The 27,914-nt window shown below is 34.5% G+C and overlaps 1 protein-coding gene across 1 annotated transcript; it reads left to right on the forward strand.

The window, feature by feature from the left end:
• The first annotated feature begins 289 nt into the window (after positions 1-289).
• On the forward strand, positions 290-27,603 carry LOC126746858 (facilitated trehalose transporter Tret1-2 homolog). Its single transcript, XM_050455251.1, has 3 exons — positions 290-677; positions 17,474-17,759; positions 26,232-27,603. The coding sequence occupies exons 1-3, from the start codon at positions 497-499 to the stop codon at positions 27,268-27,270; spliced, it is 1,506 nt and encodes a 501-aa protein (XP_050311208.1). The 5' UTR covers positions 290-496; the 3' UTR covers positions 27,271-27,603.
• The last annotated feature ends 311 nt before the right edge of the window (positions 27,604-27,914 follow it).

Raw genomic sequence — 27,914 nt, forward strand, 5'->3', positions numbered from 1 at the left:
AGCTTGTTGTACCTTTAATGATGTGTGGCCTCTCGTACCTAACTAGAATATTGCAGGAATAGCCTCTCAAAAATTGCAGAAACGTCATTCTTCTAACTTATGTATAAAATGCCTGTTTTTTCCCAACAATCCCATAAGCACATAAAAGACGTTTGGTATCTCCAACCTTAAGAAAGTTACGCGATAATTTTTTTCTCAGTAATCGATACCCGTGCGCCAATAAATCCATTAATATTCAGTTTCCCGATTGGCTACTTTCAAGTAAAGCGAAATTTCCACAAGAAATATCAAGGGTGTGGCCGATAAACCTTCATTTTAACAATAAATAAACATTTAACTAATAATAAACAAATCGTCGAAGGACTGGGTCGCGCGTGTTCCTTTCTTTACCTCAGTCGCACTCGATCGCTAGTTAAGTGAAAAAAGGACTTAATATAAATAAAGTGGCATATAGTAAATGTTTATAACGGGGTGCGGTACTTAAATTTAAGCAAAAATGTCTGCCAGAGAAGAAGAATCGTTCGTAAATAGTTTGGAATGTGAAAGGGGCGAAAGTAAAAAATTGGTGGAGGACGTTTATAAAACTACAGTTTATACGGCGGAAAATGAGGGTGAGGGTGAGAGTGGACCGTCGAGGGAGAGCGCTTGTTGGTTCTTACATTGGGCCGCTATTACAGGTAAGAATTCGGGTTTTTTTACTCGAAATTCCAATATTTTTCCTGAAACCTTATACAGGGTGTCATTGAAATGGTGTAAAAAAATTCGGGGGGTGATAGTACTCCTAAAAATTTTTAAAAAGTTCCTATAACTATAGGGTGGAAAATGCATATTAAGGGAGTTAGGGGCACTGAAAGGGTAAATTTAAAAAACGGTTTTTTGAAATTGTAGGCTTAAAAAACGAGATAAAATTTCGAAAAAAAATCCTCTGCCATAAATTTTGACCCAAAATCAAATGGTGATACTGAAAAATAATTTGGAAAATCGGAAAGGGTAGTTTTTGCAAGGGTAGGGAGTTAATTCGTGAATAACTTTTTTTAGGTTATTTTCTTCGCAACCTGGGTTCATTTTTTAAAAACTACATACTTTTTCCTACAAAAAAGGTACTCTTGTTGCACATCGCCCAGAACGATGGTTTTCGAGAAAATTGAAGGCAAAAAGTTGGTCTGATGGGCTGCTAACTGGTTAAACAACATAAACTTATGAAAGTTATGGGGTTTCAAGGGTAAACAAGTAGTTATTAAATAATTAATTGAAAAATCTAAATTTCATGATTTTTAAAACATCGTATTGCTTTAAAAAAACGAAATAAACCAATTACCAAAATTCCTTATTAAATGCATACTTATTTGATTCATTAGCCTAGTTTACACCGCGAGTACCAAATATTCAATACGCGGACCCAATCCCCTATTCTCAAACTCAACGTGCGCGAGTTGACAAGTTTACACGTAAATTATTCCAAATTGTGACTTTGATCACCAGATCTTAATCCATTAGATTTCTACTTCTGGGGCCACTTGAAAACTTTGGTTTACTCAGTGCCATTTAATACTGAAGAGCAACTACGTCAACGCATTATCGACTGTTCCAATCAAATTCGTACAACCCCAGGGATATTCCACAGGGTACGCAGATCATGGAGAAGAAGAGCAGATGTCTGCATTGAAATGAATGGTGGTCACTTTGAACATTTACTATGAATGAATTAAGAAATGCATTATTTTAATAAGGAATTTATTAAAGCAATAAGATGAATTAATTAAAGCAATAAGATGTTTTAAAAATCATAAAATTTAGATTTTTCAATTAATTATTTAATAACTACGTGTTTACTTTTGAAACCCCATAACTTTCATAGGTTTATGTTGTTTAACCAGTTAGCAACCCATCAGAGCAAACTTTTTGCCTTCAATTTTCTCGAAAACCATCGTTCTGGGCGATGTGCAACAAGAGTACCTTTTTTGTAGGAAAAAGTATGTAGTTTTTAAAAAATGAACCCACGTTGCGAAAAAAATAACCTAAAAAAAGTTATTCACGAATTAACCCCCTACCCTTGCAAAAACTACCCTTTCCGATTTTCCAAATTATTTTTCAGTATCACCATTTGATTTTGGGTCAAAATTTATGGCAGAGGATTTTTTTTCGAAATTTTATCTCGTTTTTTAAGCCTACAATTTCAAAAAACCGTTTTTTAAATTTACCCTTTCAGTGCCCCTAACTCCCTTAATATGCATTTTCCGCCCTATAGTTATAGGAACTTTTTTTAAAATTTTTAGGAGTACTATCACCCCCCGAATTTTTTTACACCATTTTAATGACACCCTGTATGCGTGCTGACAGTCGCAGGAAATTTATAGTTTTTCACTATTGACCCAAATGCCTTAAGAACCTAGTCGTTTCCTTTAATGTAGAGGATGGAATGTTTCTGAGGATGGATTTGAGAGTAAAAACGTTATTCTGACTCAAGGATTTTGTCAGTTAGGGCAGTTTTTGTGGGGGCATTTTTCTAACAAATATTTACTTTACTTTAGATATTTTCATAAAATAATTAGATTTTTTTTTAAATAATTATATCTACCCTTAGAACATTCAATGTTCTAAGTATCTACCCAAGGACGGGCATTTTTTATACAGGGTGTTTCTTAAAGACGTGCGAATATTTAAGGGGGTGATTCCTGGACCCTTTTTAAGGAAAAAAGTTCCTATGAACATATATCCTAAACGTCTTAACTTTTGAGATACAGGGTGTTAAAGTTTTCAACAAAAACCAGTTTTTGTAATAATAACTTAAACAATATTGTAGACATTCTTATAAAATTTGGTACATGTGTTCTATGCATCAAGACGCATTTTTCGATGTGCGAAAAAATATATTTTCTCTATTTTTCAAATCTTCGTCCGACGCATGGTTTTCGCTTAAAAAAATAAAAACAATTTTATTGCTCTAAAAAGCACAAATCCCCCATCAACATTTTCACACCGCATCAGATTTTTAGTGAAGTAAAATTGTTTTAATTTTTTTAAGCGAAAACCATGCGTCAGATGAAATAGAAAAACAAAGAGATCAAATTTGCTAAAAAGTGATTGAAGATTACCATAAATTTCTCCAGGGTGAAGTACCATTATGCGAAGCCAAACAAAAGATGAAGGGTCCTGTTTACTTCCATTTCTACCCAAAAGTTTTAAATTTATCTAACTGCCAATTTTCTCCTACAGAGCTGGAATCCTTGGAAAATGGCCTTAAATATAGCCCAAAAATATGTTATGATGAAAAAAGTATTACTTCATTATTGGCTGACATAAAAGTGGCTTTGGGTTCTGATACGTTTGAATTAACAAATTCCATAAGAGGTTATTGTCGACAATTGATTAGCAAGATAGGCAAGTCAAATATGAGACACGAATTAACTCACTAGCTCGAAGATTTTCCTTTTTAAAAAAAAAATATTTTTTAAATAATATTACATTAGAGCTTAAACTACTTCTAAAGTATTCAACTGACTGCTTAAACAATGGGTGAACAAAGAATATATAAACATGCAATTTATATATTCTTTGTAATTTATAATTCCAAGGCTGGAACTGAAATTTGGAAGGCCTCTTCTTCTTTCTTCTTTAGGCTATAAATCTTGATTCTGTAGATAAATAATAAATATGTACAAAAAATAGCAATAAGTACATATATAAACACGGTCCATAGGCTTGGTGTTCTGGAAAACTCTGGATACGATGAATAATCAGGCATGTATTCGATCCGGTTTCGAAAACTTTGTAGTTCATCCAGCTTGATATCTTGTAAATGAAGACTTAAGTTGAGGATGGGCACTTCTGTAGAAACAGACTAGAAATCGAGAAATATTATTGGTTGTTTGTCAACGTCGATTACTTTTTGGAAATTAGTGATCGATAGGTGAGCGACTTTGAAGTTGCATCTGCTGGGTAGGTTTAACAAAAAACTTCCAGATAGTCTTCGAACTTCCTTCTGTTGGTGACAACTCAACTGCACCATTTCTTCTTGAGGGAGTGCAACGATCCAATCAAATGATTGATCCAGTTGATTGACTATTGATTTTGTAAGACTAATATCAACTTCAACGTTTCAAGTAAGCCTACTGCGCAAGAATTCTGGACTCCGAGATCTTTCAGGTCATCTTTACCGCAAAGGAAGGTTCCAGGTTTAACTTCTTTGCATGGGTCCTCTCGATGAATGTAGTGCCATTGATTTTTTATTAAATATTTACTTCCCAGTATTATAACTCTAAACAGACTCTGAGAAATAAGTTAAGACTAATTATAGGGATTCGAAGCAAATATACAATTCTATTGTTAAGAATAAAGCTATCTACATTTATGATCTTTTCAAAATTAAATATTTCTTCAGAAATAACTTGCAAGGGCATACCTGAAGTTCCTACGATGTTTTCAAGATTTTTTAATTCGGTTAAGAGATCTTTCATATTTACAATGCTGGGATGCATTAATCCAAGCCTAGAAAAAGTTAAAGAGTTTTCAACATCTTGCAACACTGCATCAATTATTTCATATAAGTTTATTATTTGATGTAGGATGTCTTTTATGAAAAGCTCATATTCATGTCGTGTTATAGCATTTTCTACAAGTTGATTTATATGTTGAATTTTTATGGCAAGAAGGTTTTCGTTATCGCTTATCTTATTAATTGTAGCATTAATTTTTTTTATAATGCTTGTTGAAAGAGAGTTTTGGTTTAATAAGTTAAAAGCCAGTTTATTTTGATTTTGTTGCAGTTCTTTAATAAGTTTATCATAATACTCGCCATCGCTAGCATCTAAATTGCCTGTAATTGCCTTAAAAATAGATCCAGCTACGTTTATTATGCCTCTTTTAAATCGCTTAGAATTAGGGATTAATTCTCTTATTTTATTTTCTACTCTTAACTTAATTAATTGTAGAATTTTTAAATAATTACTTGTATTATTATAGTATCCTTTATAACTCATTAAAGCACTTGTTACATTTATCGCTTAATTATTTAATTTATTTATTTCGTCAAGGATGGGGTTAAGGTCGTAGTAATGTATTTAAGTGTGGGTGTATTTTGTAACTTGAGCTGTTCCTAATCTGTACGGTAAAATTTCTGGATTATCTGCTACCTGCGTTATCGTAATTCGGTCGTCATTTGCGAGCACGATCGTCGCAGAGCTGAAAGAGAATAATTTGTGCTTTAATCAAAGCTGTAACGTTTTCTTAGCGGGCGTCTTAAATCGCTCATACAGGGTGACAATTTCAAGAGTAGCCATGGCTTATAATTTTTAAACCGTAAAAGATATAAAAAAATGCTTAAAACCGTTTCTATAGTAACAAGGGGGAACCAAAATGATGAATTTTTTAGGGATATACTATCATCCCCCTAACCCCCAGAGCCACCCCCTTAAAAATTTTAAATTGGAAGGGTAGTCGAGTGATACCTTGTTTGAAAGGTCTATTAATTCCCTATATTTTGCCGTCTTACTCATTAAAATCAATGCAACCATTTCCGAGATATGTATGTCCTTTTAAATGTTAGTCAATTCATTTTACTATCAGAATAAAAATATTTATTCTGATACTAAAATGAATTGTTAAAAGCCAAAACAAAACTCCAATAAATAGTACACTTATACTGAAATTATTGAATTGTCGGAATGGTATTTGGCGATGTAAAAAAAAGGAAAATTTTCGATGCCTGCCATTCTCGAAATATTTGTTGTTTTTTGTTTTTTTTAAATTTTGCCTTAAAATGTTCAATTTTTGGTTTGGTTAGTAATATCGTGGTTCTTTTTGTAATTTAAAGTTCTCTCACTGCTCTAGTTTTATTTTTACAATGGTTTATACGATCGCCGAAAGAGTTGAAATGATATTTATTTATGGTTCTCAAAATCGCTGTTTTCGTAGAAGTGCCACAATATTTAATGAGAGGCACCCAGATAAGCAGGTTGGGCATTATTACATCCAGAAGTTGGTAAGAAAATTTGAAGAAACTGGGTTTGTAGGTGATATAAAGAAAAATCAGCCAAGAATACTGGATGAAGCAACTCAGATTGAGGTTCTTGGGCATTTTGCTATGGATCCTGGTATGTCGACTCGTCAAGCAGCAGCTGCCACAGGAGTGTCTCGTGAATCAGTATGAAAGATATTAAAAATTAATAAATTCCATCCTTACAAGCTACAGATTGTTCAAGAACTTGGTGATGACGATCCAGACAGGCGGATCGAATTTTGTGAATTAATGACCCAAAAAATAATAAATGAGCCACGTTTTATAAAAAACATTTGTTTCAGTGACGAGTGCACTTTTTATTTAAATGGTAACGTTAATAAGCAAAACTGCCATTACTGGAGTGATGAGAATCCCCATATTTTTAGGGAAGGGCACACCCAATATCCCCAAAAAATAAATGTGTGGGCCGGAATTCTAGGGAATAATATAATTGGGCCATTGTTTATTGATGATAATCTAAGTGGAGAAATTTATGCTGAAATGTTAGAAACAACTGTTGAGCCTTTAGTAATAACGGAATTGGAAAACCAAAGGGATGAAAATGGAGATCTTGTTCTTGATGAAAATTTATTGCATTTTCAACAAGATGGGGCCCCACCACATTATGTATTGCCTGTTAGAGAGTGGCTAGATAATCATTATCCAGACCAATGGATTGGTAGAAGAGGACCTATTGAGTGGCCGCCAAAATCGCCAGATCTCACCCCTCTCGATTTTTTTCTTTGGGGTCACCTAAAATCGGTCGCATTGAGTAGCTAAAACAAAGAATTACACAAGAGTGCCGATTATTAACAAATGAAGTTTTTAGAAATGTTCGTCAAGAGTTTGAAAACAGATTGTACTTTTGCTTGCAAAATAATGGAAGCCACTTTGAGCATTTAATAAAATAATTAAAGTTCAATGCAGATTTTTATTGTTTTAAAAATAGAATAAGCGCAATATTGCAGAGTGTTTTCCTAGTTCTTAACCATTTGTACTAATGTTCAAATGTTAAATATTTTATGACATTTTCAAAATATGTTAATTTTATAAGAAATTAAAAAACACTTAAATAACCTTTAATAAAATATTAAAATTGGCATAACTCTAAAATAAATGCATTGATTATTATAAGTAGGGTCGCATAATATAGGGAATTAATAGACCTTTCAAACAAGGTATCACTCGACTACCCTTCCAATTTAAAATTTTTAAGGGGGTGGCTCTGGGGGTTAGGGGGATGATAGTATATCTCTAAAAAATTCATCATTTTGGTTCCCCCTTGTTACTATAGAAACGGTTTTAAGCATTTTTTTATATCTTTTACGGTTTAAAAATCATAAGCCATGGCTACTCTTGAAATTGTCACCCTGTATGTATTTTACCGTGATTTTCGGTGGTTATTGTTTTGCGGTTTTCATTTACTGTTTCAATATTACAGGGTTTTGTAAATTTATTTGATAATTTTTGCCTTTGATGTTTCTTTATATACACACTTTAATTAGGCTAAAATAGCTCGGGCCCATCGCGTTTTTCATTAACTTTACTAGTGTTTGTATATTGTACTATGTTTCCTTATTTTCAACAAGTCTTTTATTTAGATCTTCGTATAAAAGACGAGATTGTTCTTTATGGGAATTTACATAATCCGTTAAAATAATTTGATCCAATCTTATATCAAAAGGATCACATGAAGAAATGTGTCCACTTATCACTTCTATGGGTTTAAATTTGGTTACTGAGTGAATGGAATGATTACATGCTAGTAAAGCATAAATCATTTTTTTAATAATTATAGGGGTATTTTTAAATTCTTCATTATTAAATAAACGTAAGTTAAAGGACAACAACCAGCATTTGCTTTTTTTAAAAAACAAATTTATTGAGAACAGGGACTAACTTAACTTACAACTAACTTGATTGATAGATAATGACTACATCGATTATTATATTAATTATTATTGCTCTTGTCTATTACATTATATTTATAGGTTCTAAAAATGATGACAATACAAACTAAGCTATTTCTAAATAAAGTATGCAGGGTCGGCATAAGGTGGCGGGTTGGTACCCGTAACTCGTATATGCTCAGATAAAGTTAAGTGAAGTCTTTCAATAACTCCATTTGACTGAGGATGGTTAGGTGAACAGAAATGCAATTTAATTTTATGTAAATTAAGAAGTTCTGTAAAAATAGTGTTTTTGAACTCAGTACCGTTGTCAACTAATATTTGCTTAGGTACACCGTGGTGACAGAAAAATATTAATAACTTGTCCACAATTTCTGTTGCAGCTAAAGAATTAAGGGGGTACGCTTGAGCGTATTTTGAGAAGCTATCAATTATTATTAAGAATTTAACTTGTTCTAATGTGTAGGCGTCTAGTTGTATTATTTCGAAGGGTTTCGATGTTGTTGGCGTTACATTTATTTGCATAGTAACCGGGTTTCGTTCGTATTTGCTTCTTTGGCAAATTTCGCAATTATTTATATATGTTTGGATTTTGTATTTTTTAAATTTGGCCAATAATAGCGTTCTTTAATTTTCTGTAAGGTTTCATCGATACCGCGATGATTAGTCTTAGGTTCATGATAATTTTGTATTATCTCGGGTATGTCGCGTTTATCGGTTACATCGATTAATTTTTTTAAACATCGTCGAAGTTTGAGAGGAGGCCATTTAAAAGTTTTTCGAATAACTTCAGAAAACTTTTCATAAACTTCTGGTTTTTCAAAATAAATATGATATTGTTTATCAGCTATAACATTATTCTTTTATTAAATTTAAAATATCATTTTCAAAATTCTTTTCGGAAATTTGAGCAGTAATTCTGCGTTTTTTCTCAAATAAAATTGAAATTTTTGGTTTGGCTGGTGAATGTAAAACAGTTGAAATAAAAATTTGATTCGCACCTTAATTGACTGGGATATTATGGATTGGTATTCCAACAATAGGGTCTTCACTTTGATTCGTATGAACGGTCATGTCGTCATCATCAGATGGTTGTTTATCAGCTGTTGGAGTTGTGACTGGGTCAATGACTTGATGCGTGACGTCATCATCTGGTTGAACCATGGTGGAAATTTGATCTAAATCTTCTTCTTCTCGTGAAGGTCCTTGTCCTTGCTGTAATTCTCTATTAAACCGTTCGATATAATCTTTAAGATCAAAACTGTTTGTTTCTTTAGTATGTATCTCTATTCTTGAAAGGGCGTCCGCATTTGTGTTTAGTGTACCTTTTTTGTAAATTACATTATAGTCATATTCATCAAGTTTAATACGCCATCGCATTAATTTGGAACTAGGGTCTTTTAACGAAAATAACCACTGTAAGGGCTTATGATCAGTGATTAAATGAATTTTCCTTCCAAAGATATAAGGGCGGAAATGTTTCGTTGCCCATACTAAGGCCAAAAGCTCCTTCTCTGAACTGTCGAATAATTCCTTTCCGAATCATTGAGAGTTCTTGATGCATACGCTATTGGTAAATCATGACCTATTGGTCCTTGTGATAGCACTGCTCCAAGGGCTACATTACTAGCATCCGTAGTGAGATTAAATGTTTTTGTAAAATCTGGATACTGTAAGATAGGTTCATTTACCAAAAGATTTTTACATAAATGAAAACATTCTACAAATTCTTGGGTATGTTCGATGTTCGCACCTTTCTTTAAACATTTAGTCAGTGGTTTTGTTATACGGGCAAAGTCCTTAATAAATCTTCTATAATAGCCCAATAATCCCAAAAATCCTTTGATTTCTTTTGTCGACTTCGGTATTGGATATTTCTTAATTGCTTGAATTTTGTCCGGGTTTGGTTTGACACCGTCTGCTGTTACAACGTGGCCAAGATAGGCGACTTCCTTTCGTAAAAATTCGGACTTATCTAATTGTATTTTGAAGTTAGATTCTCGAAGTCTTTGAAATACACATCTTAATCGTTCTAGGTGTTCTTGTAACGACGTGGAAAATATAGACTAGACATTTTTCATTCTGGATACCTTGTAAAATATTGTCCATTACACGCTGGAACGTCGCTGGCGCGTTCTTTAAGCCAAAAGGCATACGCAAAAATTCGTAGTGTCCATGCTCTGTATTGAATGCTGTTTTTTCGATATCATCTTCATGCATCTGGATCTGATGAAATCCACTTGCCAGATCTAATGTGGTAAAATAATGACATTTGCCAAGTTTGTCCAATAGATCGGTTATATCAGGCGACGGGTATTTGTCACCTAAAGTTTTAGCATTTAGTCCTCTAAAGTCGATAACGACTCGTCATTTTTGAGTGCCCAATGCATCTTGCTTTTTGGGGACAACCCAAATTGGTGAACTCTATGGAGAGTTACTTGGTCGAATAATTTTTTGTTGCAACATTTTATCGATTTGTTTTGCAAATTCGGCTTTGTGTACTTGAGGATAACGGTATGATTTGGTATAAACTGGTATTTCATCTGATGTCCGAATTCTATGTTTAAGCTTATTCGTGAAATTAAAATTTTTCTGCAATGTGAGGGTCAATAAACGATTTTGTTGAACCTGAATCAATTAAAATTTTTATTTTGGTTTCTGGAAACTCAGGTTCATGTATCACATTTTGGTGTTCGTTTAAGAAGTTTCCTGAAAATTTTCATTTTCACAGGGTTCCTCAATTCCTTCGTTACTTTGTTCAGAACCATATTGAGCAAAAGAGTTTTCGGTATTATCGTAGTCACAATAATAATTATAGGGTACATTTGTACAATTCTGTTCTTGAGGGTAATAATATTGAGAATGTGTCGAATCATCAATATTATTTTCAGTTTCCGTATTATATAATTCTTCAAAAGCAAATTTTGGAGGATTATAATTATTGGATGTATTTGTTAATGGTTTAAATTTTGAGGATTCTATTTCAGACATAGGGGTTGCTGGTGGTAAATGTTTTATTTGGTTTGGCCTAAATACATTTGTTGGTGGTTAAGTGTTGCCAAATACTTGTAAGTTTGTAAAAAACTTTTGTGGTGGTCTATTAGGGTTTGGCCTAATAGCCACTGGTTGAGAGGGAAAAGTTGGTCGAAAATTATTTCTAAATGGTTGAGAATAAAAATTATTATGGTATTGTCTATTTTGATTTCTGTTATTTTGATAATATTGATTAGGTACCTTATGCCTTATGTTATTTTGATTTTTTGGCATATTTAACAAATGTTTTGGGATATTTTCTTGCAAGTAATGAATATTATGCTCTTGAGTGACAAACTGTAGAGCTTGCATAAGATTTTCAGGTCTCATGCATCTAATTGTTGCACCTAGTGGTTCTTTTAAATCTGATAAGAAAGTTTTTAAAGCAAGGTCGTTATAAAGAGATCTTTTTAAAATTTTTGCAACATCTGTGGTTTCATGTAAATCTACGTATGAACACAACAAATTCAAAATATGTAAAATACGATCGTAATATTGACTTGGCTTTTCGTGATTTAATTGTTTCATCATAACCAAATCCCTGTTTAAACAAACTTCGTCCCTTTGGTCCGCAAAATTTCTTCTTAAGGTCTCTTTTAACTCATCCCATGTACTAACATTTTGAATATTTATGACTAACTTAGCTTGCCCTGTTAACTTACTTATTAAAGAATTTAAAATATATACATTTTGAAAATTAGCAGCATTTGTTCTATCATAAAAACTATCAATAAGTGATTGGCATGTTGTTAAATAACGATTTAAATCATTTGGATTTCCGTCAAAAACGGGAATGCAATTTAAGTATTCTAGTTTAAATTGTGCCATTTCTACATTATTTGTAATTATAGAATTAAAATTATTATTAGAATTACTACTACTTGATTCTAAATTAGATTCTAAATTAGATGCTTCCGTAATTTGCGAAACAGAGTCAGCTGAGGGTTTTATTCTTAATTTGTTAAAAACATCAATTATGTCTTCGACGTCAGACACAAAGAAAGAAAGTCCAATCTTCGGCATAACTCTAAGGGTGAGGCTCTGGTTAGGCAATGCAGTCCCTTCCAACTCCTTATCCTTGCGAAGACAGGCAATGTTCGTCCTATCCCCCGATGTTTAGTCGAACAATATGTAATACACAGTTCTACGATACATTGGGATCTTTTGATTTTCGAAAAAATCCACTTTGCGTTTCACGAAAAAGTCAACTTCACAACATTGTTTGCACAACATGTTCTTTCCAGTTAATTCGTTAAACGAAAAAATCGATCGGCGATTCGATTGATTTCCAGAAATCTGACCCGACTGCGCCAATTAACTCACTAGCTCGAAGATTTTCCTTTTTAAAAAAATTTATTTTTCAAATAATATTACATTAGAGCTTAAACTACTTCTAAAGTATTCAACTGACTGCTTAAACAATGGGTGAGCAAATAATATATAAACATGCAATATGATATGCTGAGCTAAGGGCTTTCCATAGAGGTAACTCACGCAATAAATTGCAACAAAGATTCAAAAACACTTGTCTCAATTAAACGAAAGATTAAAACTCGTGATTTAGTTTTGGGAAAAGCAGATAAGGGCAATTGTTTGGTTATTCTAGATAAAAGGGATTATTAAAATAAAGTATTAGATTTTATTTCATGTAGCAAACATTTTGAGGAGTTAAGTAAAGATCTTAATACGGCATATACTTACTACCAATCTGAAAAAACTATTAATTTCTGAAAGCAATACCTTTCAAGAATTAATAGAAAATAAACCTGTAATTCCCATGAATTCAAAAACTCCTTTATTATATGGTATGGTAAAAATTCACAAAAATAACTTTCCAATTAGACTAGTTGTTAGTTTTATAAACTCAGTGTCCTATTATTTAGCTATTTGGCTAAAAGATTGCCTAAAAATGTATTGTCGTTTTCTAGTAAATTTAGCATTAAAAACACTTATAAAATAATTGACGATCTTAAAACAATTTCTTTGCTAGACATCTTCTTGTTTCCGTTGACATAGTTCTTTTTCTAGATTTTTAAATCTTTTTCCCAGCATACCCAGAAACGAACTAATAGCTATAATAGAAAATGGCTTATATAAACATCAAAATTTAACACCCAGAACTAAAACAGGAATTATTTCTTTGTTGCGTGCGTGCCTTAATTTAGATTTAATGATAGATATTATAGAATGTTGGATGGTTTACCAGTAGGTTCTGGTTTGTCTCCCCTATGTCAGATTTTAAAGAAAAACGATTTAACACACAAGACAATCTTATCAACAAGATTTTAATATGGAGAAGGTTTGTGGATGATATATTTAGACAGGCTCCAAAGCGGAATTGCAGGAACTTCACGTTTTTCTCATCTCTTTAAATCCGAAAATTCAATTTACCGTGGAAATAGAGTGTTAATTAATTCAATTAATTAGTCAAAAGTCAAATCAAATTAGTGTCATTAATTCATAGACACCTTCGATTCCTCTTTCACCTTCGGAATTCTTAAAAGAACAAAACACTATCTATCAGATTGCAATTAACAATGGATACAAAAAGTCTTAAATAGATAATTTGATTAGAAAAAAGTTTAATAAAATATTATTTCAGTCCCTCTCTAGTGAGCCCCTTGATCAGACCATCTATCCTTACCAAACTCCGAAATATGTAAAAATTTACTTTATTGGTCCGATTTCTTTAAGAATAGGTAATTTACTTAGGTCCATAGACAACAATATAAACATTGTATAAGTCCTTTTAAATATAAGAAGTCTTTGTTCAAGATTAAAAGACTTTGAAGGGCCTTGTTGAGGCAGAAATTTCAAATTAAGAATTAAAGAACATTTAAATTCTCAGAAGTCCCCTAATGCTAAAAGATCTTTTTGGCCGCTTTTGAATTGCACTTAAGAGAAGCAGGTCATTCATTTAATACAGACTACTTAAATTTATTTAAGTAGTTTAGTTTACCACATTCCTGTGAATTTACTGTTTTTTAAAATGTTCTGCGTTTAATCCTAGATGTCTCTATTCGTAATAGCATTAAATATCCGTGTATAATGTAGTACCCAAATGGAATTTTTTTAAAACCCCAAATCCGTTATTGTATTTAAATACGGTGTGTTTAGATTGATGTATGTTATGTGTGTGCCGTTTTTTAACCTTTTTATGGACATTTTGTGATAATATCATGTAAGTTTTACTATGTTTTTAATTAATTTATTAAAGTTAATGATATTTGAACCGGACCACCCTGTATAACTTAGGTGCTAGTGATTATTAGTTTATATTATTAGTTCGAATGTGATCTCGGTATTACACATTTTTTTAAAACCTTATTTTTGGTCCTGTGTGGATATTGGTAGTATTTGATCTTTCCTTTTCTTTAAAATATTTTAGTAGCCATTTTTTGACAAAATAATTGTCCTATATATTTAAAAGACCTGATTCTTTAACACATTGAGCTCCGCGTGCCCACCGGTGGGCATTTCGAGTTTGCTTTCTGGGACCACATGCCCACCGGTGGGCACATCGCATCGCTTATTCAGGGACCGCGTGCTCACCCATGAGCATGGATTACATTGATTCTGCCTATACCAAACGACGATCTGGTCCCAGGATGAGTCAAAAAATATATTGGGTTGGGCAGTTTGGATAGTTTAGGTTTTTAGTTTATAAGAGTAAAAAAAAACAACATTTGAGTTAATATACCATGTTATATTACCTTAAAACAGAAAAAATACTCTTAAAACTTAAAAATAAATTGTCAAAAAAAAACAGTCGTTTTCTTATGTAACCAAAACTTAAAATACCATAAAAATGACTAACCTAAATATAATAAAACTTATTAAAACGACCTAACGTTTGACGAAATACACACTGCCACAAAGAAACTGCTGACACTAAAGTTTTAAGCCAAATGTTTTTCGAAGCAAGTAATACAAAGGGGAATATTACACAGTACACAAATTGTATTGACCTTTTTCGAATTTTTTCGGGCGTATGCAGCATTGTGAGCCGTTGACATGTAGCATTTAGTGCATCTCTTTCGAGTAACTCGTTTTTGGCCTTCCACTTCCTTCAACGTGCAGCGTTGCGTTCTTGACGTGGAAGGACGAGAAACAGTATTAAGTTTTTCGTCGTTTTCACTGAGACGGGTAAAAATAATTTGCTGACCAAAAATCAAAATGTGCTACCAAAGCTATTTATCATCAAAAACTATGCGAAATCAATAACTGAAGTTACTATACATATAAGTATTTGCTACCAAAAAATAATCGAAATAGCACCCCTCTAAGGGGTAGTTTGTATTTGTAAATGTCTAATGAAAACGTGCTACCAAAGCTATTTACCGCCGGAAACTATTCAAAATCGATAACTGATGTTACTATACATATAAGTACTTGCTACCAAAAAATAATTGAAGTAGCACCCCTCTAAGGGGTAGTTTGTATTTGTCAATGTCTAATAAAAACGTGCTAAAGTCCAGTGCAACGATATATTAGAATGGTCACCTGTCAAAACACCAGCATTCCACCTGCCAAACAATGTCATCCACCTTCTATTTACATTGTTTGAGAAGTAAAATGCTGGTGTTTTGACGGGTTGACCATTCTAATATATCGTTGCACTGGACTTTAGCACGTTTTTATTAGATATTGACAAATACAAACTACCCCTTAGAGGGGTACTATTTCAATTATTTTTTGGTAGCAGGCTGTCATACATATACTGCTATTAGATATTAAGTTTGAACAGTTTCTGTCTGTAAATAGCTTTGGTAGCACGCTTTTATTCTTGGTCAGCAAATTACACACCACCCACTGAGACCTGAAACTACCTCTTCTTTGAAAGTGGTGATGCTGATTTTTTTCTTGTTTATTTTATTGTAAAGATGTAACGCGTTTACTATTGTTGTAGCAGTAATGAGATAAAACACTAGGCGTTTGTACCATTTTGAAGTTCGCCTTAGAAAAGGCGCATATGCTGACATTTGATCCGACAAGTCGATACAGGCATTGCCCTGATTATAGTCAACAATTACTTTCGGTTTAACTTTCCTTTCTTTGCTAAAGTAACGGTAGAGTCATCGTGTTTGGGGCTTAGCATGATAACGTCTCTCTTATCCTTCCACTTCAGGACTACAGTTTTTTCATTATCTTGCCGAGCTACAATTCCATGCTAATGATATGCTCGTGTACCAGTTGTCAGTGTAAAGTGTGCGGCCACTGTCCAAAAGACCTTCCATCAATTTCATGACTACCTTTTCAGAAACTGCAAATTCACTTGATTTTTCTCTGCCGGTATATACTTTGAAATCCCAGGTGTATCCTCCAAATACACACAACTTGAAAAGCTTTATATCGTAGCGGTGTCGCTTATTGGGTATATATTGTCTAAAATAAATGCGTCCTCGAAACGGGACGCTACTTTCGTCGATACAAATGTCTTTTTCGGGCATGTAATTAACGTGTTTAAGTAGTTTTTCTGTCAAATATGTCATATTTTTATTGATTACTACATTACTTTTATTGTTTATTTTTATAAGGAATTTAGCTAAGAAACGTTATATCCATTTACACCACCCCACCCACACAGTCCATAGGTTAAATATGACTTAAATAGTGCTTGATAAAGAATCTTTAAGTCGTGTAGGGTAGTTTCTAAGACACTTAAATATAGTTATCAGGTACCTTAATTTATTTGAATGTAAATATTCTATCTTGAATGCTCGTCAATTATGATTCCTATGAATCAGATATACTTAGATTATTAATATCTGGAGTTCCCGACTTATAACATGAAAAAATAATGAAGAGTCTCTTCCATGTTAAGTCATTAAAATCGAAGCACTTCTTAACTATGGAAAATTCCCATTTTATCTTCCTTTCTGTTTCATTCCCTAAATTACTCTTTACAAACATAAAGGTATCATCAGCAAAACTGCCTAAGTATTTTTAAATCGAAGACGTGCTCCATACAAACAATAAATAGTAGCGGGCCCAGTACTGTACCCTGGGGAAAACTGTTTGCATCGAGCTTGTTATTTTATTTTTTTGAACAGCTTGTTGTCTATAAATTTGGCAACTCTTAAGTAAATTCAGGCATATTCCTCTAATGCCATATTTCTAGTTTTCTTAAGAACTCAGAATAGCATACTGTATCAAAGGCTTTTGGCAAATTAACGAAGATGCAAAGTATACAGCATATGGCGATTTTTTTATTGAAATAAAGCAGTAGCATTTAAAGAAATTTTTGTATCTCAAAGACTTTTTTAAACATTAGCACTGTAGTGTCCACTGCCCCCTATCAGACTTCCACCAACACACTAAGACCATACATAAAAAAAAATTCTTAGGACCTCCCAATAAAGTACTACACAGTAACTAACAGTACATTCTTGGCTTATGTTATTTACGTAAATTATTGCACAACGCAACTTAAATGATGCAACCCTATTACCAATTGCCACATATAATTTAAAAAAAAAATAGACTAATTTCAATAAAACCTTGACTAAACATGAATTTATGCATTTTATAGCGGATGTACCCTTATACACCGCCGGGCTGGCCATGTCCTGGACCTCACCGGTTATCCCGAGACTACGCGGTTCAGAAAACCCTTTCGACCGCCCCGTTACCACCACCGAGGAGGCCTGGATCGCCTCGTTTACTCCCTTAGGGTCTGCCATAGGGCCCATAGCGGCCGGATATTGTGCCGATAAGTTAGGGAGGAAAAAGGCGTTGCTGGCCCTCTCTCTACCTATGCTACTCGGGTTTATTATTTTGGCTGTGGCCAAGCAGATTGAGCTTTATTACTTTGCTAGGTAAGATTTTTATAGGTTACTATGGCTGTATTGGATCCTATTTTATTCATAACTTTTGTTAGTGATCTTTACTGCATAGCAGATGGTCAAACAGAATATATCATGCAGATGACACAAATTTAACAATAGGGGGGGGGGGGGGGTTTCTTACAACTTCAAAGATGTAAGAAAAGGAGACACTATTGTTAAAGGCAAATAGTTAGTTCACATAAAATAAACTGAATCTCATCCTGAATAAAGAACAGACCAACATAATGTAGCGTTTTTCCTGTTCTTTAGATGTGAATTAGAACAATTTCAATTATTAGAAGTATTTATTTTCGCTGTATTTATTTATAACTATTTTTGCTGAAGTAAGTCAACAAGACAACTATCAGCGTTGCGGCTCCTTATAGAGTGTGGCTCTTAATTGTCCCCCTGCCTCTTATCGTTTGAATGCGTTTATATAAAAATTTGAAATTTGACACACATCATTATCAATCTAAATACTACTTTTTGGTCCTTAGCACATTTTGCAAGACTTCAAAATGGCGTATATAGCAATTACCTATAGCAAAATGGCAGCCTTTCAAAATTTTATTTTTCGCATTGTTATTTATTTTTATTTTCTTTACTACACCTGTTCAGGTGTAATTTGTTTATAGATGTGTTGTTGTTTGTAGAATTTGTATGTCAATGTCACATTATTATCACAAAAGTTACTGTTCCACACAAAAACTGATTTGGTTTACCAATAACTTTAAAAGCGAATAACACCCAAAGGAGACAATATTTTTTAATATTTCGTTCAGTGCAATTTCCAGATCCACGTGCCCTTGCTAAAAAAATTGAAATTATTTTCATTTTCAAATCGTAATATATATGAGGTGGATATTAAAGCAGTCGGGGTAAGAGATCCACAAAGTCTATATATCTTTTGCCACTGTGAAAAGGGTTCTTAAAAAACATAAATTTTATCCGTATATAATTCAAATGGTTCATCAGTTGACAGAAGATGATCCTGATCGACGTATGGATTTCTGCGAAGTAATGACCTAGAGAATAGGAACCGAGCCTGCTTATGTGAAGAACATTTGTTTTCAATGGTAAATGAACTTTTTTTTGTATCGTAATATTATTAGAACGACGTAAATCCCCATTTATTTTGTGAAATACACACAATACCCAGAAAAAATAAATGTGTACAAACCTTTACTTAAACATGTTAGAAAATGAAGTAGAACCACTGATCCTTGAGATTATTGAAGACAATCCCCGTGAATTTCAGTTGGAAACAGTTTTTCAACAAGATGGGGTACCGCCTTACCTTAGCAGAAATGTTAGAGAATATTTGGATAATACTTACCTTAATCGGTTGATTGGTTGTCGAAAGCGTACCGAGTGGCCAGCCAGGTCGCCCGATCTTACACCTCTGGACTTTTTTTATGGGGCTACTTGAAACAAAAAGTCTACGTCACCGAGCCAGAATCTATCTTCGATCTACGTCAAAAAATAATTGATGTTGCCGCTTTTCAAAATGTTCGTGACGAGTTCTCCAATAGATTATGTTACTGTCTAAAAGTTAACGATTTTTAAAATGGCGTCCCGCCGCTATAAGTTTTGCAAAATGAGCTAGGGACCAAAAAGTAGTATTTAGGTTGCTAATAATGTGTGCCAACTGTCAACTTTTTATATAAACGCATTCAAAAGATTGAAGGGGGAGGGGACAATTAAGAGCCGCACTGTTATACTCGGCAGAACGCTGTTCCAGAAAATTCCCGCTTACCTTCGAGACGTCGTGCGGTGTAACACTTATGTCATTATAGAATGATGAAGAATCAGCTGGGTCGTTACAATATTAATGTTTCGAACAAAGTTATCAAAAGTACAGAAACCCACTAACTTAATTGTTCTTAATGAAGAAATAAATATAAGAAACACTTTCTGGTCTGCACATCAATAAATCTCTCAATTGGATCATTATATCCATGACTCTTAAAAAACTAAACTTAGTTTGCTATAGAGTACGTTATGAGGGAAAGCATGTAAAAAATTTGGGAGGTAAAAAGCAAATGTGTAAGTCATTAAAAATTACTCTACCCTTTAAAAATATCCAGTTTTTGGTTTTGCAATTGAAAGAATCAGAACTTTCGATCATTCGTTTATCATTTGGGAGTATGTTATACAGTCTTCCCAGAGAGCACAAATCTATCGCATAGATATCCATTGAATATCAGTTTTTGGATAAAAGGAGTGTCCAATGGATATCTATGTATGGACAGCAAATATCCACTGGATATCTAGTAGATACTACAAATGACTCACTCATGTAAATCCTTTTGGACATCATGTTTTGATACCTAATATATTCCAATCCTGGATATTTAGCGATATGGTTTTTGCTCAGAAGTAATAAACGGTGCATAGATTTCATATTTTGTATTGAATGTATACAGTGGGCAAATTTTTTAAAAATAGCAAAAATCGACCCTGTGGTCGATATTCTCTGGATTGTAAGTAGTTCATAAAACCTTTATCTCAAACATCCGTGACGTTAGATACTTGTTGACATATGTGATTTTTTTTGCGGTTTGGTTTGATAATTAACTTATTCATAAATCATTTATAAATAAATTTAAATGTTAAATGACGTATTTATGTATGCAGATCCCTTGGTTAACATACGATATCTTTAGTCATGTCGAAATTGGTATATTTACCGGATATCCATATAGGTTACCGGATAGTTTGTAATGTATTTGGACATTTCATGGATATTCACTGGAAGGGCTCTAAATTCATGTCTAAACTCATTTAAAATTCAGGGGCTCAAAATTGCTCAAAAATAAATTACGACCATCAACTTAATTTTTTCAAATGAAAGCACCTTTTTTTATTTCATCTTTGGATTTCGCGTGGAATTCTACGTATATGTTTCATGCATCATGTCCTATACCTAAAGTCAACAGTTATCGAAAAAAAGACGATTCATGTAACAAATAAAAAAAAAACAAAAATTAAGTTAAATGTTCAAAATGGTTGCCATTCACGGCTTGACAATATCCAAGGCGATCAATAAAGTCTCGTTGCACATTTTCAATCATTTCCGGAGTTTGTTATGGCGCGCACTTCTCTGCGAATTCTCTCTTTCAAGTCCTATAGATTCCTTCGACTTGAGGTATCCCCACAAAAAAAGTCCATTGGTGTTAGGTCAGGCGACCTAGCAGGCCATTCGATGGGTCCTCTCCTTTCTATCCACCGATTGGGAAAGGTTTCATCCAAAAATGTACGCACAGTGGCAGCATAGTGCGGAGGAGCGCCATCTTGCTGGAAAATTAGTTCTTCGTCAGGATAGTCTGGGTCCAATGGATTTGGAAATAAAGCTAGTAATGCTGGAATTAATTCCAATTGGAGAAAATCGAGATACACTTGTCCCATTAATAGCAGAATCCAGGTGTCCTCAATTATAGAAGATTCCTGGAATCTGATTAAGAGGCCTTTTAGTTGCCTGACTGTATTTATTTACTATGAATAGTATTATTGTAACTTTTTTTTTGGGTAACTAATAAACGTCTTGTTAAATGTTGCATGTATTCAGTATAACAGATTTCTGTATAGTGACAATCATCCAGGAGGAAAGACCCAATGCGTTAAGGTTTTTGGACAGTGTTAAAGGGACAATTCCAGTAGATGAAATTACTACAGGGAGTATATATACATTATCGTGCCTCCATTGTTGTTTTATCTCGTGAGCTAGATCTGCGTATTTAGCAAGTTTAGTGTGTGTCGTTTCTAGGACATTATTGGTATTTGGCATGTCAATTAGAAAGGTTTTCTTTTAGGCTTTGTTTATTAAGGTTATATCTGGTCTGTTTGAAGTCAGCGTCCTATCGGTCAAAACAGTTTTGTCCCAGTAGAGGCGAAAGTCGTGATTTTTAAGTACAGTTTCTGGTTTGTACTGGTAATAGGGGCAAGTTTCGCCAATTAGATGATAAAGTTTTGCCAGTTCTTGATGAATAATTTTTGCCACACAGCTATGTCGGTGCAGATATTCGGCAGCTGATCGAGATGTGCATCCTGATGTTATATGTTGAATTGTCTCCGGTATGCGCAGGCATTTTCTACGTCGATCGTCGATTACTTTCTCATCTTTAGTAATGTACTTAAGGTAATTTCTTGTAGCAATCACTTGGTCTTGTCTCGTATAGCCTTAAGTTTCAGGAAATAGATCTCCACGAGTCAACCAGTAGTTCGACGTTTCATAATCGACATGTTCGGCATGAAGTTCGTGAGGATGCTTTCCGTGTATTACCTTCTACTTCCATGTGTTAACTTTAATGCTCTGATCTTGTTACAGTAATGTGTTCTGTTATACCTGCACGGAGATTCAAGGGTGTATATCCGTTATCCGCTAGCACCACTGCGCTCTATGAAAAGAAGAGGTTTCCCTCATAGTGAGGAAGTATTTCTGAAGGTCTGCTACTTGTTTTTTGAAGAGAAAAGAAATATCAGTCTGCCGCCCTTGGATCTGGGAAGAGTAGGTCTTTCGATGGCTGACTGAGGGTGGTGTGCTCGAAACGTCGTGAGTGTTGTTCTGGCCTTCCTCTCAATCTCCTCTATATCAGTCTTTGTCCACCTAATGACTCCAAAAGAATACGTTAAGACAGTGCTTTAATCATGTTCTTACCATTCAGATTAGTTTTTAAAATTTGCTTAAGACGATTGATATATTCCTTTTGGAGGTTCTGCTTCATTTTCTTGTGCTCTATATGGGCTGACTGATGTACGCCCAAGTACTTATAAGTTTCCCCATCTTCCATAGCCCGAATGAGACTACCATCTTGTAATTCAAAGTTGTTGGTGTTGTGTTTACCTTAACTGTTTAAGTTTTGCATTTATCGATACCAAAGCTCATTTTAATGTCGCGGGAAAATATTTCAATTATTCGCAGCAATGAGTTGACATGCGTTGATGTCCTAGCATAGACTTTGATATCATCCATGTACATTAGATGTGCATTATTATATAGGGTTTCCCGGTTATCTTTAACGGTAAATCCATGTTGACTTTGATTAAGCATATGGGAGAGGGGATTCAGAGCCAGACAAAACTAGAGGGGACTCAGGGAATCTCCCTGGAAAAGGCCTTGTTGTATTTTAATAAGCTCAATCGCTAAAGTTTCATTTCTGCAGTTAAGATTCAACTGTGTGGTCCATCATATGTTTTAATAAATTGATAAGCGGTGAAGCGACCTTATAAATTTCAAGGACCTTAAGCATCCAAGTGTGTGGAACGGTATCCAAAGCCTTACGGTAATCTATAAAGGCGGTGTATAAGTTTCTCTGCTTTTGTATTGCTTGTTCCATAATTACAGTGTCTATAAGTAACTGTTCTTTACATCCTTAAGACCTCTTAATGCAACCCTTTTGTTCTAAAGCGATAATTCCATGGTCTTCGCAGTGCTTATAAATTATTTTTGCAATGCATGCTGTAAGCAGTTTATAGATTGTAGGCAAGCAGGTGATCTGTATCGTTAACTTTTGGCAGCAAATATGTCAGTCCTTGCCCAATGTAAGTTGGTATTGTGGTTGGTTCCTGCAAAAATCTGTTGAAATGACGAGCTAAATGTGTATGAGTGCATTTAAACCGTTTGTACCAAAAGTTACGAATTCGGTCGTTACCAGCTGCTTTCAAGTTGAAGGAATTCTCCACTATCTGCCTCAACAGCTCAGGAGATATTATCGGCTCGTCCATTGGTCTTAGTTCTTCCATTCTATCAATCTCTTTTTGTATCCAGGGTGCTTCGACATTATAAGTTGTAGGTACGGACCAGATCGACTCCCAAAACTCACTGACTTGTCGTTTAGATAGTGGTTTACCGCTGTCGTTATTGTTGACATTTCTAAGCCTTCGATAAAACTGTTTCTCGTTGTTCTGAAACAGCCTATTGGATGTTTTCCTAGGGTAAGATTCTTTATATCTTCGAAGTCGTTGTGCAGCAACGCTTAGTTTTTGTTTGAGAGTGTCTAAAACCTCTGCTATATTGGGAGGGTTATATGTGGCATGGGTTTTGTTTTGCCGCATGACACTCTCGACTTGCTTGGTTAACTTACTGTTTCTTTGTCCTTGAATGTAGGCGGTGAGTTGGCCAATATCTTTTCTAGGTTTGGTTATATTGTTGTTTAATCGCCTTTTCCAAGGTTGGATGTTCTATTGTGTAGTTTGTATCCGTGTGGTTTCGAACGACCGATTTATTCATTCTGATAGCGGTTACAGCCGCTGCATACAGAGCAGTATGCAGCTCGTTTAAGGTGTTATGTTCTTCCAGATATTGTGGAAGGATTGCCGTATATAATAAGTTTAGATAGCAAGTTGCCTGCTGCATTTTTGCTTAGGAATAACTGGTCGCTTTGTAGGGTCCATACCTGAAAATTCTATCAAAGCCCCAATGAAATAACTCCTTACCTTCTCCAACTGAGTCTTGGTTTTGTACTATTCGATCCGGTGATGGTGGAGTATCTGGATCTGGCTGCGCGGCTCCTGCTGGTATTGCTGCTTGAATATTATGATCTTCTCGAGGCTCAATAGGATGGAAGGCCTCGTTCTTAAGTGCTTCCAGCAGCTCCCTTGATAGGCGATTATTGATTATTACTCGCTTTTGATCGAATAGCTGAGCTGACACCAAAGGTCAGATAAGTGTGCGAGTACGGGTGTATTTCGGCAAAAGCACGTTGTAGTAACGGTCTTATACCTACAGAAATCGTTATTTTTATTATTATTATTATTATTATTATTATTATTATTATTATTATTCTATTAAAATATTTTGTCATCATATATTGCCATCTCTAGTAAGTAATGAGGGAAAGTAGTTTTTTTACCAACTGTCCTCCAGTTAACTGGCCTCGGTCTATCGGTCTTTTCGTCGACACGCTTTCATCGTATTTATCGTCATTCAAGTGAGAATAAAACAACTATTACCGCCTTATACTCTAATACATACAATCTGCATACTGCTTTATATCCATCAATGAAACATCTGATTGACAGTAGACAACACGGTTTTATGAAGGGCAGGTCTACCACAACAAATCTAGTTTCTCTTACTGAATTTATAACTGAATCAATAAATAACAACTCTCAAGTCGACGTCATATATACGGACTTTTCTAAGGCCTTTGACCGACTCGACCATGGCATTCTCGTTAACAACTTCGATCGAATTTATGGATTTTCTTCCGCCCTAACGAATCTTTTTAGATCCTACTTGAGTGACCGCCCCCAGTACGTAGAGTGCTATGGTCGAAGCTCGGCAAAGATTGTTGCCGCTTCTGGAGTCCCACAGGGCTCAGTTTTGGGACCGCTTTTTTTCAACTCATTTATTAATAAAATATCTGATGAACTTTCTGTAAATAGTCTATTATACGCGGACGATAATAAAGTTTTTTATAGAATTAACAGCATTTTGGACTGTATTTTACTTCAAAGTGACTTAAACAAACTTAATGCATGGTGTAAAAATAATAACCTGCCTCTAAATGCTGCTAAATGTAATGTTGTTTCTTTCAGTTTAAAGAAAAAAATAATTATTTATGACTATACCATAGACAATGTCACAGTCCCTAGATCAACAGTTTTGAATGACTTAGGTGTAACATTTGATAGCTCTCTTTCTTTTCAGCCACATATTACAGATATTGTCAAACGTAGCTACAGAATGCTAGGTTTTGTAATACGTAACTCTCATAATTTTAATAATATCCTCAGCCTAAAAATCTTATTCTTCTCATATGTCAGATCCATACTTGAGTATGCTTCTCAAGTTTGGTCCCCCTATTACCAAAACCATATAAATGAGATTGAGGGTATACAGAGAAAATTTCTAACATTTCTTTGCTATAAATGCGATGGAGTGTACCCAGAAATCGGTTTTCCACATGCACGGTTACTGGAAAGATTTTTCTTTGATTCTTTAGAAGATAGAAGAAAATCTGCTGATTTGCAGTTTCTATATAAATTAGTGAACAACTTAATCGACTTGCCAGAATTATTACAAGAACTGAACTTTCACATACCTCGCATATCAGCCAGAAACTCACAAACATTTTACCTACCTAGACCAAGGACTAACATTAACAAATATTCTCCACTACGCAGAGCCTGTAACACATATAATTCTGTTCAGGGTCAATGTGACTTATTTAACTGTAGCATAGTAGATATCAAAAAAGTACACTATTCTCAGTAAAACTTGTTTTTTTTTTCTTTACTTTTCTCATTGTTTTTCTTTTTAAGCATTTCCTTATTGTTATTGATTGTAAATGTTTTTTTTTCCCATTCAGTAATTGGATGTATTTCTGTTGAATGGCGTAAATAAATAAATAAATACAATTTAAAATAAAGAATTTCTTGAATTTGAATTTTCAAATAAAGCAATTTTCTTGTTTCTAAATTTAATCACTTTACATACAAATACTCTCTTTAAAATTCCAGATTTCTTATCGGACTGGGCGCAGGAGGAGCATTCGCAGTAGTCCCGATGTACGTGGGTGAAATCAGCCAGGCGCACAACAGAGGGAAATACGGGAGCGCGATGGGCGTCCTCATCACCTTGGGCATCATCTATCCTTTTTCCATAGGACCGTTGCTCTCGTTGCCGATCTACAGTCTCACTTGCGGAGTCCCACTTCTGATCTTCATGTTGGTGTTCTCGATTTTCATGCCGGAATCCCCGTATTATTTAACAGTGCAGGGAGATTATGCCGGGGCAGAGAGGTCGCTACGCAAGCTCAGACAAAGAGGTACGACCCTGAGGAACGAGCTGATAGAAATCAAAGATGGGGTGGAGCAGGAGAGGAAGAACACCGCCGGGGTGAAGGAGTTGTTTACGTCACCAGGCGGGCGTAAGGCGTTATATATTTCTTTCGGTTTGGTTGCCCTGCAACAGTTTGCCGGGATTAATCCGTTGCTGTCTTTTATGGGGAGCATTTACGAGTCGGCCGGCACAGATATTCCGCCTAACGTGTGCACCATTATCACCGGGTGTGTCCAAGTCGCCTCGAATACCGCCTGTATTTTTATGGTCGAGAAAATGGGCAGGAAGTTGTTGCTTTTGGTTTGTTGCATTTTTTGCTTCATGTCCATGACGGTTTTGGGGCTCTACTTCTTTTTTAAAGGGCGTGGGTACGATATGGGGCCGGTTTTCTGGCTGCCCATCACCTGTCTGATCGTTTACATGTTGGTTTTCAGTTTCGGATTGGGTCCGTTGCCCTGGACCGTTATGGGGGAAATTTTTCCCGCCAACGTCAAGGGGATCGCTTCGGCATTGACTTCCACCACCTCCTTTTTGACTTCCTCATTGATTACGTTCATTTTCCCGATTATTTCGGCCAATTTGGGGATGGCGGGGGGCTTTTGGCTCTTTGCAGCCTTCTGCTTGATCGGATATTTTTTTATTTATTTTGAACTGTTTGAGACTAAAGGGAAATCGTTGGCCGAGATACAGAGGATATTGCAGAAGGACGTGAAATGATTATTATTTTTTTCTTAATGAAATGACTGAAATTGTTAAGGAATTTTCATCCTTGGGACCCCCTGTATATTCTCCTGAAGGCCACTCAGGTTTATGCATAATTTACAATTAATATATACGTTGTTAAACTTTTATAGAGTGACATAATTAGTGTTATAAGGAAGTGCTATAGTGCAGTAGATTTACATATTTATAGAGACTTTATTATTATATTAAATTGGATTTAATCCCAAAGTGTAATAAATTAAAAAGTGCGTATTGAATTATATAAAATATGCTGAATATTTTAATAAACATGAATAAATTGTACCGCAATAAATGTTATATACACGAGGAATTTTTTTTTGTTATTAATATTGTAATTCGAAACATAAATTATTATTTCTGTAGGCATTTACTTCCCTAGAGGAGACAAGATTCACTCAAGATTTACTCCTTGAAGTCAATGTTATAAAGAACTATTTTATGTGCAATTAACAGGGCCGGATCCAGAGGAACGTTTTTGGGTGACGAATTCACAAATTAAATGTTTATATATTTTGTGATAATGCATCAATAGGAATACTTTATCAATTAACTGAAGTTTAACAAATTTTAAATAAGTTTGATACTCAATATAAAATATAATTTAATTTAATAGTACG

The sequence above is a fragment of the Anthonomus grandis genome, chromosome 18 (genome assembly GCF_022605725.1).
Source record: "Anthonomus grandis grandis chromosome 18, icAntGran1.3, whole genome shotgun sequence".
Taxonomy (NCBI): domain Eukaryota; kingdom Metazoa; phylum Arthropoda; class Insecta; order Coleoptera; family Curculionidae; genus Anthonomus; species Anthonomus grandis.

Excerpts from the sequence above, each read along its gene's own strand:
- LOC126746858 (XM_050455251.1), top strand. The coding sequence starts at position 497 with ATGTCTGCCAGAGAAGAAGAATCGTTCGTAAATAGTTTGGAATGTGAA. Across the intron at positions 678-17,473 it reads ACATTGGGCCGCTATTACAG|CGGATGTACCCTTATACACC; the intron begins GTAAGAATTCGG and ends TGCATTTTATAG. Across the intron at positions 17,760-26,231 it reads GAGCTTTATTACTTTGCTAG|ATTTCTTATCGGACTGGGCG; the intron begins GTAAGATTTTTA and ends TTAAAATTCCAG.